Source organism: Poecilia reticulata, linkage group LG5 (genome assembly GCF_000633615.1).
Source record: "Poecilia reticulata strain Guanapo linkage group LG5, Guppy_female_1.0+MT, whole genome shotgun sequence".
Taxonomy (NCBI): domain Eukaryota; kingdom Metazoa; phylum Chordata; class Actinopteri; order Cyprinodontiformes; family Poeciliidae; genus Poecilia; species Poecilia reticulata.
The window spans coordinates 13,007,880-13,028,146 of NC_024335.1; the positions used below are offsets into that span (position 1 = coordinate 13,007,880).

Sequence of the window (20,267 nt, forward strand, 5' to 3'; positions counted from 1 at the left end):
GGGTGAAATGAATGCCAGTTGTCTAATAGCCTTCACACAAGCCTGATTGCATTAGACAGCCAAGAGGACTGTGTTCCTAATTGAATCATGAGAGCCTGTGTTGCAAACAGTGCTAGCTTGTGTTCCCTATGGAAGTGCTAAAGAGGGGGGGCTGGGTCAGGGTTTGGCTCCCAGGAGCAGACAACTTGTGGCTGTCTGTGCTTTAGCTGTGGCCATGACTCTTATTTCATAGGGTTACGCTCTATTTGGAAGTGACCAGTTTAAAAGGTTGATAGTCTGTTGTTTATTATTAGTTTCAAGGTTGTAAAACTAATAAAAGACCTGTTGCAAAAGTTGACATTATGTCCTTTTTTATACATAAGATTAGTATGCCTTGCTTTTTATCTTGCAAAAGTAGCAGTGTACCTTTGGCATCTAATCACTACTTACAAAATGGTATATGGTTTTTGGAAATACAAATCAAGTGTGACTTGCATTCAGCCTCCTTAGTTAATAGTTTGTAAAACCTTGCGTGTAGGAGACATTGTTTATGGAAAAAGTTGGATTTACAGTTGCAAATGTTGCTGGGACATGTTTCTACCGGTTTTGCTCATATGACTGATATTTTTGCCCATTGCTCTTTCTAAAATAGCTCATCCTCAATCAGATTGGATGGAGTGCATATGTGAAATGTATTTTGCGCAACTCATGGATTTACTTTGATTATACCCTTTCACACAGACGTGCGTTAAAACTTTTGCTGGCTCTACCAGGTTTTCTTCCAGGATTAACCAATGTTTTGCAGCATTCATTTTTAAGTCAACTCCAAGAGCCAGAAGTTGAAATATTGTCTCATCTGACCAGAGTGCTTTCTTTCATGTGTTTGCCTTTCTCCCTGCATGCCTTGTGGCTAACTGCATAGAGAAATTCTTTTGGTTTTCTTTTAACCATTCAACAGTTTTGCCCCTCTGTCATAAATGCCAGATTTATGGAGTGCTGGGTTAATGTACTGTCACAAGATTCTCCCAGCTGAGCGAAAGGTCTTTGCAAGTCCACTAGAGCAGTGGGTGTTCAAACTTTTTTTTCCCCAAATGGGCCATAATGGTCAACGTAGAAGTAGCTATGAGCCAAAACTAATTTAACAATGAATAAGTAAAATGAGAAAATATAGATTTTTTTTTTCGGCTCACAAAAACTAAGCATGCAATATTTTAAATAGATTTCTTTGTAAGAAATATGTTTTTCAATCACTTAAAAGGGGCGTAAAGGAACAGAAAACTTCTAGATTAATATGAATTGAGACATTAATGAAGGAAAAAATAGGTAAAGGACAAGAAGCATGAACAGCATTATAGGCCATGGAAGAATTCAGCAATGAACAATGAAAAATCAGGAGCTTAAATAGTGAGGTAAGGGTTAAAAATGACAAAGAACTTGATCAACTAATCAGGGAAAATATGGTTCAGCTATGGCAGGGAGAAAGCAGGACAACTGAGTGAGAAGACTGTTTAACACAAGACGAGCCGATCTAGAATTCAAAGGATCTTGAAACCAAAAGGGAAAATGCCTGACAATAATCTAAGAAAATAAACTAAAATGTACAAGAAACAGAGCACAAGAATATACCAAGAGACTAAACTTAGTTCGGCATCCTAACATAAATACTATTGAACCCAGAGAAAATAACTGAACATAGAAAACCATGTAGATCATAAAACAGACCACAGTGAATAAAACACAAAAGAAAATCCAAAGACTTGATAATCGTGATAGAGTATTGCATGAGTACTTTATCAAAACACACTCAGTTTACAAATTCTTTGGGACTCAATTAAAAAGTGTGAAAGAAAATGTTTTGATGCTTTTCAGCAATAAGAACCGAACAATAGAACATTCTTCTATTGTTCGGTTAGGTAATTGTTTGGTTACGCCAGAGTCTGCTTTGGAATAAAAGTCAATAAATAAACGTTTATTATTATTACTATGATAATAAAAGAGAATGCATAAAGCGTTGTTTAAAATAATCTATGATATTTAGTCAATCATTTGTCTGAAATTATTTGGCTCTAATTAAAAGACGAATGTCTCCATCGACATCAACCGGTGGGCCAGTGTTTACATAAATGTTGAATTGCAGTCAAGGGCTGCACAAAGTCAGCCCAGGGACCGCAAATGGCCCTTGCGCCACACTTTGGATATCCTGCTCTACAGTTACTGAGGGTCTTTATGCTACTCTGATAAATGTTCTCCTTTTAGTTGTATTGACATATCATGGAAGGTTTGCAGTTATGCAACTTGTCGAGACTCTTTTTTTCATCTCCCTTGGGAGAAATTTTTCCTGTGACATATGCAATAAATTAATTTCTACTGAGAATAAAGGACAATAGTGGACTGAAGTCTGTCAGGAGAATGTATACACCCTACTCGTTCTATTTATTTTTATTTTTTTACATTTCTTTTAACTTCACAAATATCTGCTATTTTATTGTGGTTTATCACAAATATGCCTATCAAATACACTGAACTTTGTAGCAAAAACATGATTGGTATTTGTATTATTACTTTCACATGACTATGTTTATAGTGTGACCAGTATTATTTATATCATTTGTACATGCAGCCCCAGACTCAACAGAGGCCAACGAAAGCCGGTGTGTCTCTCGGGGAAATAGGGAAAACAGGGAAATACCCTCCACTAAATCCCACTGATGCCGTCCATTTCCACCGCTTTCAGCACTTTTTCCTGCTGTGCTCACAAAACCTAGCACCTCTGATTTTTCCCCCCTTTTTTCCCTACCCCTGCAGCCTTTTGTCTTTCACACCTTAAACACCACACAGACGCACACAGACACACACATGGAGACACACACAGACGCACAAAGACCTTGTCTGTCTTTGTCTCCCTTTTCTCTTCTCTAAGAGTGTGTTCATTAAATAAAGCGCTTTCGGTTAGGATGAAATGTGTCCTTAGAAGAAAGAACAGGGAAGAGGGGGCCGGAAGAGCGTCCTACAGTTGCTGTGATTCTTCAGACTGCGGGACAAAGCGCTTCCCAGTTTGGTGCTGTAGATGAGAGATGTGGGAAGGAAGCCGGGTAGAAGGTGCTTTTTTTTTCTCCTCTTCCTCTTTTTTGCTACAATAGGTGTAGCCTTGGATGGGATTGCTTTATGTTGCTTTCCCGATTGTTCAGTAGCATTCCCCTTTGTTGGGGGAAAATCTGTTAAATTAAATGAGAATGTCAAATCCTCATCTTTCTCTGTATATTTGCTGTAAATGTCTATTTCTCTGTGTGTTTGATGGCTGATGGACCACATAAATAGGATGAAGAAGCCAACATGGCTGTTCACGTTGGCATTGGCTTGTTTTTCTCTTCCCTCACACATAAATATCCACACAGGCCCGTCTGCTTTGGAGGATTCAGATGTTTTTTTGCTGCAGGTACCTTTAATGTGCTGTAAATCTTTTCAACTGTAATGTTCAGGAAACCTTTGAAACAACCAGCAAATTACCTGCTATAAAACTTGACTAGCACCCTAGTGCTGTGACTTACCTTACAGCTCCTTCAGTCCTATATTTATTCAGTGAGTCTTGCAAAAACCTCTAATTAAAGCTTTTATGTGACTATATATTACTATCAGTCATAAACATTGGCAGACATAAGCAGCTGGGCCATGTGTGTGTTGGGGGGCTGGGGATAGAAGTTTAAAGAAGTAGTGTTAAATTAAAGTAATATAATACTTAGCGCCTAAATGATTAGACCATACTAAAAATAAAACTAAGTCACCCAGATGGCAGATATTTTTATTATTTTTACTATTCAGGACTTAGACCTGAATCCCTTTCCACTGAGCTACCATTAAACTGGGTTTTAGGTGTTTATAAATTGTTTTAAAGATTTACTATTTGTATTTTCTTCTTGTTTTTTGTCCACTTTTTATTGTCACTCTTATGTCTAAAAGTTGTTTTAGCAGTCTGATAAGGAGAGAAAGAAACCCCATGGCCTCCTTTTGATTGATGCTATTGATGATATTATTAGCAGACTGGAGAAAAGAGCAGGAACAACAGTGGGGCTGCTGTCAGTAAATATTCCGACACTAATTAACTTTGATAAGCAGAAAGATATTTTTAGTCAGAGGAAACATCCAGATAATTTTTGCCTTTAGTTCTCACGTGTTGAGCAATCCTGCCAGCGTGATGATCAAACAGCTCAACAGCAGCAGTCTGGGCAGGCGGGTAGGTAGGGAATTAAAGCTCCGGATCTGATTTTTAATCACAGCTCTCCCTGTCTCCGCTGCTCTGCATCTGACACCAACCAACTGTGCAACTCTTTAAATCTGTCATCCGAGTATAAAATGGAAATTCCCCAAATTTCTCCCTAAAATAACGACCATGGTAAAGCGCAGAGGAATGCCAAGGCATATAATATTGTCCTCTTGAAGTGGATCATTTGGTCTTCACAAAAAAGTTTGGTTTGTTTTTTACATTGGTTCAAGTCTCTTTTGCCACATGGATAAGAGTTATCAAACTGTAATGTTTGTAAAAGTAAACACATCTAATTCTATGTGTGCTTCTGCTGAGTCATTTGTTTTAGTTGGACTGAAAGTCCAACCTGTCTGGTTCTCCAAGGTAAACATACTGTAAGCTATAACACTCATATTTTACAATAGATGTCCCCAGATGTCTTTTTGAGTGAAAGCGGTGATGTTGATTGGTTTATTTAATTCAACTACATTAAATGCATTTTACATATCACCAATTAATAGCACGTTATCTTAAGGCACTTTACAAAGAAAGGCAATTCCAACCAATTATATTGACAGATTCAAAGTCAGTTTCATTCATTTCATTTCAGTAAATTTTTTATTTAAGCATACAGACTGCATGGAGTCACTGATTTGCAGCTTTTACTCTTCCAGGGCAAACGTGTGTCAGCTAGACTGACGCTTGCGTTGTATCGCTGACTTTGGAGCAACCCCTAATATTGATAATGCATAACATTGTAAGCTGTGTAATATATTAAGTAAGTTTTATTGAGAATACCTTAAAAGAAATATGCAAAAATACACAAATCATTAAATTACTGTTGTCTTATAGAGGAATTGTTTCTATCTGAAAAAATAAACCCAACAGTCCCAGAAAATTTAATGTCTTGTTAAGAGAACAATCATGTAATTTTTAACACAAAGTTTTACAGCCTTTAGTGAACAAACAATAATGTCTGTTGGTTTAGGATCTCAGTGGGAAAATTTAAATTATGGACTAGTGTGTCATCCATCAGGAACCACAGAAATGCAACCACTGTCGTGGCCTGGCATCATGCGGCTCTGCATAGTCAGTTATTTTCATTCAGTCTCCTCTACAGCCAGATTTGAATGTTATTGCTCGTCTTGTTTTGCATAGTCTGCATGCTGGTACCACACATTAATTTAATACAGACTCAGTAATTCACTTAATTCTTTAGATGAAAAATTTCCCAACTTCTTCCATCTTATGTCTTTGTTTTCGTTTACACTCCCGCCCCAACTCCCTCTTTATGCGGTGTACTATGGTGTTGATCCTTGGAGCCCCACTCTCTCATGGACCTCACTGGTCTGATCCCAGTTCCCCACATAGCTGTTGCCTGGGCCTCATTAATGGACCCTGTTGACTGGCAGTGTGAATGTCCAGGCCTCATGTTTCTCTCAGTCCCCCAAACCTTTTTCTCCATCAATCATAGAAGAAGAAAAACATGTCAACACTAATACTTTGTGAAAAGATCTTTAACTTTATTTGAATTTTATTTTGAGTAACCTTTTGCTGTTGACACTTCTGCTATTTAACTAAGATTGTTACATGTGCCTTTTTAGATAAACTTTTAAGTTTGGATAACTAGATGAAATCATATGTTAGAAAATTAGGTTAGCTTCTCTACATCCACACTGCCTCAGTTTATTTACTGTTGGATGATCATTTACAAATTGTTTGAATTAGCTTATACATGTGATTATTACAATTGTGTTAGTAATATCAGAGTTTTAAATAAGGCAAAAGTCCAAATAAAATATTTTACTGTCACAGTTTAGACTTGTGTTATGTTAAATAATACGACTGCTCATAGGGTATTTCCCAGAATTTTAAATAGTGGCTATGAAATTTGCATTCTGTTCTGGATTACGGCAGACTGTGACTCTGGGTAGAGTAGTTGTCTTGTGAAGGCTGTAGGTTCGATTTCAGCTTCCTCCAAATACAACTGACAGATGAGAGACAAATGAGTTTGGGAGGAGATTAGAGTATTAAAATAAATTCTGACATTTTAGTAACAACTGAAGAAATTGGGCTGGTGTAAAAACTGTATAATTATACGTTCTAATTATTTTAAACTTATGGCTGTAATTTTCTTTAACAGGGTAAAAAAAATATCCATATCTTTCAGAACTTGACATGTTTCTATTTTATGAGCTTTGTAGTAGTATTTTAATAGCTTAGCCATGACTTAAATATTTTTTCTTTGAATCTTTAAGAGCCAGGGTTACTCAGAAAAACTGAGGGGCCACAGCGCCAGATGGCCGGGCCCAACTGTGTCAATGTTGTAATATTTAACTTTTGAGCTCCATGTTAAGTACCCACACCCTGCATGTTCAAACGCTTCCATCGACAGGTTTACTGTTTTCCTTACTATAACCGTTGCATATCAGGTTTGCCAAACTGTGCCTTAGAGTCCCGCCTGAAGCCTTACTTACTGTCAATCTTTGTTCTTCACGGATATTCTTCAGAAGCAATGTGTGGATGCATTTACGTATTTTGATGCTATGTTATGTGGGTAATGTAGTTTAGTATCATTCACTGGTGTTTTTATGCTCCAGATGTTATGTCTGAAATGTAATTGCATTTACAGTTAGAGAATGAAAAAAATTTGCAATTTTCTTTAATATGCAAAATATAGAAATTTTGTTCCATAACATTTTCTGTTATGGTTGTTATAGTGTTTAAGTTGTACAAGTATCAATAAGAGGATGTAGATAAATATTATCTTGAAAATTTTAGATTAAAATTATATATTAGTATGTTGTTGTAAAATGTAAGAATTGACAAACAGTATATAAGAACACCTTCTCGTGTCCTCCTTTTATCTGGCTGCATAAAATATTCCACTTTTTATAAAGCTGCCAAAGAAAAAGAAACTGTATTTCAAAATACCTGAAGGGGTTTTAACTTCAGATAAGCACAATGTCCCATGTGCAATTTTTTTCAAGTTGCTGTACTTCCAACACCTCAGTCTTAGTAGTACCTCTATGTTTCATTTTCCATCAGTGGAGCAGGTGGAAGCCAGATTACCTGAAGCAAATCCATAGATTTCTTTTTGGCTCGAGTTACAAGAAAAGCTCTTGACATGGTGCAGGTGCAAATGTCAGTTTTTTATTACTTTTTTAAACCAGTGAAGGATAAACAGATTTCACCAAAAGTGCAGTTTTTTTTTTTTACTGCCAATATTATCACAACAGCAACTGAATCTTATGGCAACACTCAAACAAAACCACCTATGTAGAAGAGATGACTCATCCACACACATAATTACAGTATTTAATGCTGTATGCGGTGTATGTTTTGATTACCCTGCCTGTGCCTGTGTGGGAACAGAATGCTTCGGATATTTCTCAGACAACCGTGAATAATTCAAAGCAAACTTACATGTTTTTATGTTTATGTGTCTACAAAGAGTCAACTTGCGGCGTTGATACTAAGCTTTGGATCATTTACCATTTAGAAGACCCATTTGATCTGAAGCTTTAAACTTCATGGCTCAGTGATGAGAGATTTTGTCAATATTTCCATATGTCATTCTTACTTCATGATTTATGGAAGCGCATCAGTTGCTCCTGCAGCTAGCTCTAACAACATTATACTGCCACCGCCATACTTCACAGATTGGATTTAGTTTAGTTTCATCAGACACGACATGTCTTCAAAAATGTACGCCTTTTTCCCAGAATGCATGTGGTGTGGTAATTGTGTTAACATGTGTGGATTATGCCATTACTGTCTTTGACTGCTGCTGTTCACCAAAAGTCCCTATGTGGGACAATAAAGAAATTAATGGCATTTGTAAATTGCAATATGGCTCTTATGTTGCTTTTGGAGTAATGGCTTTTTCCTCTGAGTGGCCTTTTAGTGCTGTCTGTACACGACTTGGTTCATTGTGGATAATGACACTGTCTTACCAGCTTAAGTCAGCTTTTTCACAAGCTCTTTGGCTTTTGTTCGGGGTTTGATGTTAACGTTGCAAGCCAAAACATGTTCATCTGTGGAACGCAGAACCACAGATGCTACTTTCCTGAGCAGCATAACGGCTGGACATTCCTTTGTTGTGTTTGTTTATAATTGTTTGAAAAGTTGAGTGTAACACATTCAGACAACTGGTAATTGAATCCAATGATGAACAAGGCATTCAGGGGTCCAGAATTCTTCTTTTGTTATTCTGCTTGATTTATTTAGATTTTCTCATGATGTCACACGAGCATCATGTTTGAGATCTGTCTTAAAATGCATCCATGGGTCTGCAACCAATTAACTAAAATGTTGTAAATTGGTCTTAATCAAAGGCTTACAAAGCCATGTCATCATGATCTGGGATTCCCCAGATGCTCTTAATTTCTTGAAAATTCAAAAAAAAGAAGTAAAAAAAGAAGAAAGAATTGTCCACATCGTTCTAACCTTTAGCAATTATAAATGTTATGTTTTTGTTAGTCATTTCAGCTAACATAAACACATAAAATTTAGTTTTAATGTCAGTTTTAATTTTGTTATAGAGTATATGTAAACATCCATTTTTCACTGTACAGTATTTATCCTGGCATTTTCATCAGTATTCTATTTTTGTGAAAAAAAAATGGATTTATTAAGAATGACACAATTTTTCTTTTTGTCCTCTGTCTTCAGCCTGTCCATCAGGATTTTTCAAGCCTACTCAAGGCGATGAGTCCTGTATGCAGTGTCCCATCAACAGCCGTACCACAAGTGAGGGCGCCATCAACTGCATTTGTCGCAATGGATACTATCGTACTGACTCTGATCCTCTGCAGATGCCATGCACAAGTACGTATGAGTTTCCATTTTCATTATAGTTTTTCAACGTTCAAGTCATGTCCACAAACTATCCAGACATGAGCAGTTATTCTTTAGTTTCAGATATGAAGTCTTTGACACGCACATTTCTCACCCGCAAGTAGAAGTTTCTGAGATGAAAGGATGATAGTCATCTGCACAGCTTTGAACAGAGAAACCCTGTCAGAGCTGCCCCTCGCACAAACATAATGCTGACATGCTCAAAGTGTGGCTGTCCACAGATCTGACCTGGCAGACAAGGCTCGGCTGCCCTCCCTCAACATCACACAGTCCCTACTCCAAACCAGACTGGAGGTTAGTGGGCCAGGGCACGTAGCTTTGTGAAGGGTCAGTCTCAGAGAATGAGCCGGGGTGAAGCGTTCCCTTGTGATGCCAATGAAGCCGTTTGAATCAGAATTAGAATTTGAGACTAGCGCTGATATGGGAGAAGAAAAAGGCAGATGGATGGATAGAGCGAAGCAACACTGAGGTAGGGGGGAGTTAAGGATGAAGGACAGACGGCTATAAAAGAAGAAACCAGGAATTTTATCCGGAAAGAAAAGGAGTGTGGAGGGAAGGAGAATTAGTGCTCTAGGGGAGAGTTAGGAAAAATAAGCACCTTTCAGTGTTTCAGTTGTGTTTTTTCCCTTAAACTCCCTCTTAGCCTGTTGAAAAGGGAGAGAAGGGAAAAGATTTGATGGTCTCCAACAAAGGAGATTTGCATAAGCCTGGGTCTGGGAGTTGAGCAGCTGTTGTGAATGAGAAAGCAGCAGCGTCACGTCACCCGTATTAAGCGCAGCAGGGCCTGGTCTGATTAAAGCAAGAAAACAGGCCCATCAGAGAGGCCCGCCAGCTAATGCGAGGGATACTAGTCCTCCTCCCTCAGAAGGAGATGCCAAAGAGGAGTTGTGTTTCAGAGAGACTCCAAGAAGAGCACTCCAGTGGGCTTTCTTCCAGTGCAAGAGATCTGTTAATTGCAGCCAATTAAAAAGAGGTTAAATAAAAAGTGATCGATTCAGATTTAGGATGTTGTGGGCGGAGTGGAACTGTTTATCTTGTTAGTCCTGGAGGACACGTCCACTATAATTAGGTGCACATGGCCTTAAAAGATAAACAGTTTTCACTGTTTGTTTGTTTGCCCTGCCACTCAACACGCAGCAACATGTGGAAAGTTTCCGCCCTGCTAAGAATGTCTCAATAGAAAAGTGTAGGTCTCTCTTAGCTGCTATGCTGTTCTCCATTTAAAAAAAAAAAAGATGTTAAAAAAAGATGTTAGGAAAGCACTTGACAAAGTGGAGATCAACTTTGAAAATGAGAGTGTAAATGGGCATCTCAAGGGAAAAGGCACTGCAAGCCTGGAATGCAGTCAACTCTAAGAGGCCATACAGACAAGCTGGTGGAATTTCTCTCCTCCTGTTACGGGTTTGTCTAAGAAGAGATAGCAATTATACCCTTCACACTGTCAAGGGCACAACACATCCTCCAGATTTCCAAAATGTTGCACTGACGTGAGCTACAATCATTCTTTTTCTATATAAGTTTTTCATGACTTTTGCCAGTCTTTGTCAGACCCCCCTGCCTTTGAACAAAGTTTTGTTGAAAGACATAGGAAAGACAGCTTTGTCTTCCATTTGAACTGCATGAAAATACTCTTAAAGAGTAAATTTGAAAAGCTGAATAAAATTGTTTTTGTTGATCATGATTCGGGTTTGATAATGCCAAATAGGAACTGAACATATGTGCTCAGAAAGTTTCATTTTTAATGTATTTTATTAGATAAATGGGAACAATAACTGGCCAACCTGAGCCACTATGAAATATTTCGATGAACATCCAGTGTTTGAGAACATACTGTATTTGGATAAGAGGGTCCAATTAAGCATCATGACTTTGCTCATTTGCCTTTAAATAATATAACAAAGGCAATTACAATGAAATAAAAGTGCATGCTATACCGTGTCTTGAAAATTATTCATACACTGTTTCTCACACTTTTACATTTACTTACTTGTATCTTGTTGGGAATTAATGTGGTACATCAACACAGCCATGCATAATTGTGAAGTGGGAGGAAAATTATATCTGGTGCACAACATTCAATGCACAGCATTTTGATCAAAATACTTTGCTATTTCATCTGCACATTTACCTAACTAAATGTTGAGACTATAAATCTTTCTTGTTTTCTAGCTGTCCCCTCAGCTCCACAGACTGTGATCTCAAGTGTGAATGAAACCTCTGTGATGCTGGATTGGATGCCACCTCGAGATTCCGGAGGTCGTGAGGATGTAGTCTACAACATCATCTGCAAGAGCTGTGGCGGAGGCCGCGGAGGGTGCACCCGGTGTGGGGACAATGTTCAGTTTTTACCCCGTCAGCTTGGCCTGACAAAAAGTCGGGTGTACATTAGTGACCTGTTGGCCCACACACAGTACACATTTGAGGTGCAGGCTGTCAACGGGGTGTCAGATCAGAGCCCCTACTCTCCTCAGTACGCCTCAGTCAACATTACCACTAACCAGGCTGGTAAGTAGGTCCATCTGTCTTCTTCAGCGCTTTGCCTTCGCCATGTGGTTTTCTCCTCTTTTCTTCCCCACTCCTGTAACTCTTCCATTGCTTATGCCCTGCACAATTTTCATCACACGTATTTCTCCACATGTACATAATGTGTTGTGCAAAAGCCCCCTCGAAGTCTGCTTCTTTTCTCTTTTCTATGGTGATGTATGCAGATTAAGGGCTATAAAATGGGAAACAGAGCACTGCTGATGATGTGACGGACAGAATGTGATGGCCTGCTGGTCTTCAATGTGTGACCTCATCACTACGTACTTTAGACCTGGGAGCTAAGTGCTATCCAGTAGCTGTCTACTCTCTTGATAGTGTTAAATAACTACAACACTTGACTAAAGAGTTAGACTTAAACATGTCTCTGTTGGTACAGTGATGTGATCTCTTGCAGGAGTAACTGGCCAGTGCAGTTCAGCTTTGGGCTTTGTCTTTAGTATGCATTTCAATATCAAAATACATTACCAAAGCATTGACTGTTTTGCATCAACAAGTCCTTAACTGATACCACTAGCCACTTGTTAACAAATATTGTTGTACAATGGCTATGAAGACTGATGGAAAGTGTGCTAAAAAAATGTTTCCCATAGCATTGCAACACTGCACTGTTGATACAAAGCAGGTTGGTTCCATGTTTTCAAGTTTAAACTGCATTGTTATCTGGATGTTTTCAGTTTCTGGGGCCAATCTGTGTAAGAAAGAAAGAAATGTTTGTGGCTGATAGTCCCAGGATAAATAAATTTAGCTGGTCATCTTCACATTCCTTAATGCTTTGAATTGCTGTCATTTTATTGACTGAAATGGCAGCAATCCAGTGCAGTGCTATGTGTGAGCAAGCACTTAATCAGGTGTACATAATAAAGTGGCTGATAAGTGTATATGCATATAACTGGTCTACTGTCTGTCCATAGGCATTTTGAGTGGGCTGATTTTACTGAATTTGCAAATTTGTCCAGGGCTATTTGTATGCAGCTGAGGGGAATGCCTAGATAGAAGAAGACTGGATAAAAAGATAGGGTGTTCATCAGTAAAGATTAATTATCTGAATTATTGTGAACTGGTTTTATTTAGTTTTATTAGGTTTTGATTAACCCCATCAAAAGCCAGCACAGAATCAGTCTAACAAGAAATTAACAATTACTTGAAGAAAGTCATTTACATAGGACATTTTTACACTTAAATTGACACATTGTTCTAGAATTCAATGTTTACTGGGGGCTGGTTGTTTAAAAATGCCTTAACGCACTCAGTTACAATGCTACAGCTCGAATAGAACCTTTTATTCACGCACTGACCCTCTTTTTTTTTTGTCTGTTTTGATTTGAGTCACTGGTGTGGTGGGTTAATGAGGGCCTGTGAGTGCAGTTAAGCGTTGTAATGAGGCCCCATGCCCCACTCCAACTCACTAGGCCACAATAAGTCTGCCACCCCAACCCTTGGCTTCTCTGCTGCTCCTGCTGAGGGGACCTGGCGGAAATTGGGGGGCTCTACGCCCTCTCCACTGAAGTGCCCGTCACTCCATATTAGACAGCAATAGTTCCCGTCAGAGCGAGCTGTGAAAAGAACTCAACTCTTGCTCGCCCCCACTCAGTGTTCCCACCTCCCCCATCACCCTGTACCCTGCTAACTCTTAGGACACAGGATTGCGGTTTTGCGATGCAAAATGCTACAGGACTGGGGTCATGGGGACCAGGAGACAATAATTGCTTCTGGGTTGTGAGGTTTGGAGGTTACATAAACATCATGTCATCCTTAATTACCTCAGGCAATTCTGTCCTATTTCTCTAGCTAAGACAAACAACAACAAAAGAGTCTCAAAATTCTAGACATTCTTATAAATATGTTAGGAGCTTGTTACTTATGACCATGAACCTGTCACAACAGCAGACAAACCTTGTAAAGTGGGTGAGCGAATTAAAAATGTCTCAGTTATGGATTGGGTAATTGTCTGCTAAGCAATAACTTTTTGGTGTGTAGGAAAAGGGAAACTTACTACTTTGCATCCAATCAAACACACTCCACTCCTTTACCTCCAGGCTCAACCGACCTCTGTGGGTGGTTGGTGACAGTGCCTCTGTAATGAAGGACATGATTTCCTCTGAAAATATAGTGCTTAATTACACACTGTATGTCACACAAAGCAAATTCTTGCCCTGAAGGTGTTTAAATTTCTTTTATAAGCATATGAGTAATTTGGTAAAACTTGCATCTTGTACTTGGCAGACTCTTGAAATGTGTCCCTAGCTGTTTCTTAAAATATGACTCACAGTTTGCTCATCCATGTTGGCATTGCAATGTCTATAAACTGCTACTCTGTTTCTGACGATAAACTAGCTTATGGTGTCTTACGAAGTTCAAAGCTTCATGCTTTTTGTCATGGACTGTGGTGTCTGTCTATTTGAGGTATCAGTATGAAGTTAAATGTGCTTGACAGGTGAGTGCAGTGATTTAACACTTGTCTCTCATAAAACATTTCTAGCAGTATGTGGTATGCATGCATTATATGACACTACACACAAGGAAGAAGGTCTACATTTTTTATTCCAGGGATTTATTACATAAAGTCTTAKAACTGACATACATTAGGTAGTTTTGGAACACTTACGTTTATAATTTCACAATATTTCCACTCGTGGTGGAACTTAAATTTTTTTTTAGGCAATTTCAGGGTCTGTATTTAATCATAACTAATCACATTGTAATTAAAAACTGTACTTTGACAAAATGAGCAACATTTTAAATCCAAAAACCCATTTTTGCTGCTAAATGATCGAATAAATACATATATGGGCTGAACTATATTTATTACTTTAATCTGTTGTTTAGGTTATGCAAAAAAAAGTTTCTTTTAAAAAATGTTTAATGCTTTAAAATCTATGTAATTAATGAAACAAAATGAACAGTCTTGGCCATAATCGCCACTAAAATAAAGAGTATTTGGTATCATCTTTGTGCATCATGTATTAGTGCTCTGTTTTAAGTTAATACTCTGCCAATTTAATTCCAATTATAGCTAGTATCATTTTTTTTTATAAGTTCTCCCAGGATTTCAGTTTAACTGAGGAAGGTCGTTGCTTTACAATGCTCATCTGGTAGTAGGCAGACAGATTCTTTGATGTTGTTTAGACCAAATTCTGACTCCACAATTTGAAGTAAATACTTATTGGAACAAACAGTGTTTATCCCCTTTTGTTCTTATTTTGGTAAGCTTGTGAGAATTGTGAGCTCAGTTTCCTGTCCATAGCTGACAGGAGTATGAAGTTTAGCATACTAACTTGGTCTTCTGTTGCTGTCTTATTTAAGGTTCAATGTGTTGTGCTTTCAAAAGGCAGTATTGCTCATACTGCGGCTCCCATGAATTATCTGAGCTGCTGTTGCCGTCCTATCATCTCACCTGTCTGCCCTTTTTCTGCTGGCCTCTGGCACCAAAAATACATTTTCATCCACACAATTACCACTGACTGTTTATTTTCTTCTTCCTTGTAAAGATGACACAAGGAATACATAACAAATCTGGACGGGGTTAGGATGATTCACTTTATAGCTATGGTAATATGAGAAACTGAGAAAATAGTAGCCTTTTCCTTTAAGAATAAGATCGCATTTCTCCTGACTCATTGTGCCTACTTTTATTTGTATTGCAAGTGCAATCGGAGCCTGATATCTACATACACTGGCATTTATTTTGTGAACTTAATCAGACCCTCAGCCAATAAAACCCCAACACAACATGATACTGCCATCCTCTCCTTCACAGTTGGAATGGCTTTTAAGCTTCCTGTTTTTCTTCAGATTTAACAATGGTAGTAAAGGCCAAACACTTTAATTTTAATTTCATCAGACAATCCTGGATAATTTATGTATTTTTTTCCCTAAGTGCATTTGCAAACAGTTTTCTTTCCTTTTTTGTAACTGCTGGAGTTATGGCTTCTTCCTGACCCATGTCAGTACAGCATTCTACTGGATAATGTCTCTTTGCAATTTCACCTTAACATCTTCAGAAGACCTTTAACTTTTGTTATGGGTATGATTAAAACATTTCACTCTAAATAAAATTGCATCTCCTGAGAATGTTCAGAATGATAGCTGAACATTCTTATATTACTTGTGTATAATTGTTTCAATAAATGAATGTGACACCCTCAGTCATCTAGAAATTGTTATATGTACTTTTAATCTATAAGAAGTTTGCAAAGTCCTGACATGATTATATGAACTTCCCCAAATGAAATAAAGGCAAATATTGCCTCTCTCAATATTCTGGCATTTAGCAAGTACATTTTTTTTCTTGTCATCTAAACTGACCCAAGATTTAGTCAACATGTATTACAGACATTAAGAAAGAGAGGCTCTGTCTTTTTGTATAGTGAATCTAAACCTGGTTCCAACTCTGTATTCTGGAAATTGTTTCATTGTTTTACTCGTAATCCTTCTTTTTGCTTTTCTTTAGAAAACATATTTCAACTTGGGGAATTGGTTGACCTATTATGAGGTCAGACTTGCACTATTTTATTGATATTCCAGGGAGCCTTAACCTCTTAAAGAAATCATCTTATTGCTTGATAAGGTGATGTTTTATAGATCAGCCAATGCTGTTGATTTTTAAACATCCCAGTATTGGTCCCACAAGTAAAACTGGGTCAATAATAATAACTGATGCTTATTTTTTCCATCTTGCTGCTGTTTGGGTATGTGTTTCAGGAGGGGGAGGTGAGGAGGTTGACCATGTGGTAGTTGTTTAGGAATCTGTCAGTGATAGTGATGCAGTGCAGGATTGTGGGATGAAGTACTCAAGCCATGTCAATGCTGCTGTATTTTCACTGTGTCAAAACAATACAGAATTATCTAATAAAGGTAAATATATTTCATTAACTATTACTGTAATGATAATATTGGACCTCTATCATTCTAAATTTTCTTTTGGGAGCATTCCAATTACTTTTTTGTTGCTTCCTTTTCTGATGTCACAGCTTAACACATAGACAATTTAGGGAAGCAATCAAGAGGCACGTTGCATATTTGAATTATTCTAAATGTTCCAGACACATGGAAGCAATTGCATGATTCTAGGTCAGATCCTCCATGCATGTAAGTGCTGTTAGCAGTTGTCAACATTCATAGCTCTGCCTACACACAACATGGGTGGAAATTGTCTTCGTGGGCACATGTGATTTAGTGTGTAATTTTACTAAAGAAGTGAGTTTGCTATAAATGGCAAGGCTTACACCTAAGATTGCGAAGACACGTTGATGGTCAAGGCAACGAATCATTATTTTTTCTGTCTGTAGAGTTGCTATATCATCAATTTCAGGACCCTGAATAGAGATCATCCACTACCTGAGGGCAACATATATATAATGTGCTTTGAGTGAATTCAGCCTTGCTCAAAAGATAAATTCAATCTTTGCACACGCAGTCTTGCTCTTTGTGGTGATTTTGTATATTAAATTTCAGAGGACATATTTGTTTAGACATTTCATTCGCTCAAGGTGAGCTGCTATTTAAAATTATTAAGCACAGAACCTGAATTGGTTTCTTATCAGACTAGCTGGCTGATTGTGGATCCTCACATTATGCTGAGGACGGGGGGTGTAATCAGGTTCAGCCTTTTCATATGGTCTAGGGAAGATTTATGAGTTAATTATGCTTCAAATTGCTCAGGTTCACTGTAACCAGGCTACCAGGGACTTTTCTGCTTCAGTGGAGCACTGGTGTAAAGCCAGGTGGAGCTGCCAAAATAGCTACTAGAAAGCCAAATGTGTCCACTATCCTTTTGACTTATAGTTCACGACACCAGCTGAAAAATAAAAAATGTATTTCTTTTCCACAGCTCTAAAATCAAGTCACAGTATATTTGTATAATATTATCTAATGAAAATCTGCAAAATATAACTTTGCAAATCCTAGATATAGTATTGACAATCAAGAAATCTGCATCTGGCATAATACATCTTTTGTGCCCTCATAACACCAGGTATATTAAACATAGCAATGGCACAAGATGAATTTTGCTTGTTTGTCTTTAGAGTAGTGAAGAGTACGAAGTTAGACTGGTCTTGTTGTAAAGTAATCCCACAAAATGTTTAGCAAGGTTGAGCTGAAAATATCTGAAAGTGTCAAAGCTGTTGACTAAATGATAAAGAGACTGACTGAGAGGCAGGTGAGGATCGCCAACATACATTGTTCAGTACGACTGTGACAGAAGGTGATGAGAAGGGCACATATGGTGAGTGCCAGCGTAGGTCAGCCCTGCAGACAGACAGGAGGCCTCAGCAGGCACCTGGAGCTCAGCACTGACAGAACCTTTAGAGTAAAGCTGCTTTGGTATCCAGCCAGCCAAACACACATGCAGAGAATTTATGATGATACCGAGCAGCGTATATACAAAGAAATATTACAGCTGACAAACATTAAGATATGTTTAGAAACTAAATATGTTGTAAGCGGCGTGCGGGGTTGACAGAGAGATTCTTTAGATTTCTTTTTATAGTTTGTATAAGGAATCTGAATTTAATTAGGACTTTCTGGAAGATAATTAGACCACAAAACGTCAAAATTAGTTATCTAATTACTGTTATTTATAAATCATTTAGCGAGCTTTGTTCCCCTTTCAGTGAGTACATTACACAGAGATTTGCTGGTCTGTACATGTGCAACAGAGAGAAGTAGAAAATGCACATTGTTTGGTTATTAATTAAGGTTGAAAGGCCACGATCTTTCAGCTTAGTGTGCAGTAAAAGAGAGTAAATACAAATGCACAATTAATTATCATTAAGTGCTTTTACCGCATCCTGAAACTTCTAAACAACTGAATTTACTTTAATGTAGTCATTTGTTTACTTGCTATATCCAAGAGTGGTTCAAAGAGCACTGCTTTTAATTTATTAACTTTTCTATAAAATTTATAGTTACTTTCATCAATTAAGCAAATAAATCTGTGATAAGCTCAATGACAGCCCTCTCTCTCTTAGTTCTCCTCATGGACTGCTCGTCTTTCTCGCCCCTTTAAGTTTGCCAAGCGCATTAAAATTTCCATTGACATTTCTTTGAAGATTGATGCAAAACACAGTTGTTATTGTCTCAGAAACGGTCTTGGAACTGTCTTTTCATCTGAACATAAGCTCCCACCCCCACTAACTCTGTACTAATGCAACTCTTTTTTTTTTTTTTTTATGCGTAGCCTAGATTTTCTCACGTAGACGATGCAGATCATAAAAACTCGACTTCCATCATCCTCTTGAGGGTTTTATCTGTAATTTGGGGTTGGGACCTTTATAAGCATAGATGATCTTTTATAATCCTGTCTGTTGTTCAACGCTCATTGCAGCAGCCCCACACTGCATAGAACTGGATGACCTTAATGTCGGACCAAAAAGTCACTGTTGTTAATCAAAATAACATTGCAGCACATTGGTTTAAAAAAAAACAGACATAAATAAACCAGCTTTTCTTTCTAAAACAAGAATGACGGCTGGATTAAAATGTCGCATATCATTTTTATAAGACTACTTGTCAACTCAAAATAGTCATCCAGTTATTTAGGCAGGAGGATTCCCCCTAGTATCTGAGCATGCATTTGTATAAAAACACTGGCATCAAAAATGTAATGTTAATCCAAGTTGCAGAAGAGCCTGTTTTTCTCGAAGGCCTAAAACCTTTGATGTGATTGAAAGTGGCAATTTTTTTTTATTTTCTATCAAGCAGCAAAAGTGATCATTCTGTGTTTTTGTACATATGCATAATGTGCTGATTTAATGTTCAAAAGCTCAGATTATCTCACCTACTCAGAAAGCCAAGAAAATCACATAGGTAGCTAGCAATTGCAAATATTCAGGATATTATGCTGCACAATATACAGATGATTTATAACTATAGATCATTAAAAAAAATCTCTCACATCTAGTCCATATGCTTTATACTGAATATTTATTCTTTCCCTCTGGGCAGATTGACAAAATTCCCCAGGATAGAAATTGCTTCAAGCAAACCTTTGGTCTCGCAGCCACTAAACCTTTAAAACTCAACCTAGATAAAAAATAAAAAATAAAAAAAAGAACACAAAACAAAATAAAGACCAAAACACACCCCGCACATGTCAGGGATAATGTTGTGGAAAGTATTAAGATTCTATACTGTTTGGAAAAGGAGAACATAAATCAGAGAAGCAGTCACGATATCCATTGGAGGAACTACACAAATCCACTACTCAGGTGGAAGAATCTATTGTCAGAATAAATACCTTTCATTCTTCTCTGGGACAGCAAAGCTTCTCAGAGCTAGTAAGAAGATAGACCACACTAAATACAAGACAATAATGGAAGAAAACATGCTAGAGGCTGGAACAGACTTGAGTCCAGCAGGACCAGAGCCACAATGGACTGGTTTAGATATAAGAATGTATTGGCGTGTAGAGCCAATGACTTTTTCATTTAACCTGAATGAAAATGCCTACACTGTTTTCAGATTTTTATCAGTAAATATTTTTTCTTCAACTTCACAACTGTCAACTACTTTGTGCTGGCCTATTGCATGATATACCAATAAAGTACATAAAAGTTTGGAGCTACAACTTGACAAAATGTTGAAAAGTTCAAGGTGAGCCATTTCATTTCTAATCTACTTATATATAAGTAGATTATATATA

At 37.7% G+C, this 20,267-nt stretch overlaps 1 protein-coding gene across 7 annotated transcripts in view; it reads left to right on the forward strand.

Annotated features, from left to right (window-relative positions):
• The window catches only part of ephb2b (eph receptor B2b), a 134,951-nt gene that overhangs the window by 81,028 nt on the left and 33,656 nt on the right, over window positions 1-20,267 (forward strand). For all 7 annotated transcript variants that reach the window (XM_008409112.2, XM_008409113.2, XM_008409114.2 and 4 more), the window contains exons 4-5: window positions 8,894-9,049; window positions 11,249-11,584. In XM_008409112.2, coding sequence (XP_008407334.1) covers window positions 8,894-9,049; window positions 11,249-11,584 — 492 coding nt within the window. The remainder of the gene's footprint in view (window positions 1-8,893; window positions 9,050-11,248; window positions 11,585-20,267) is intronic.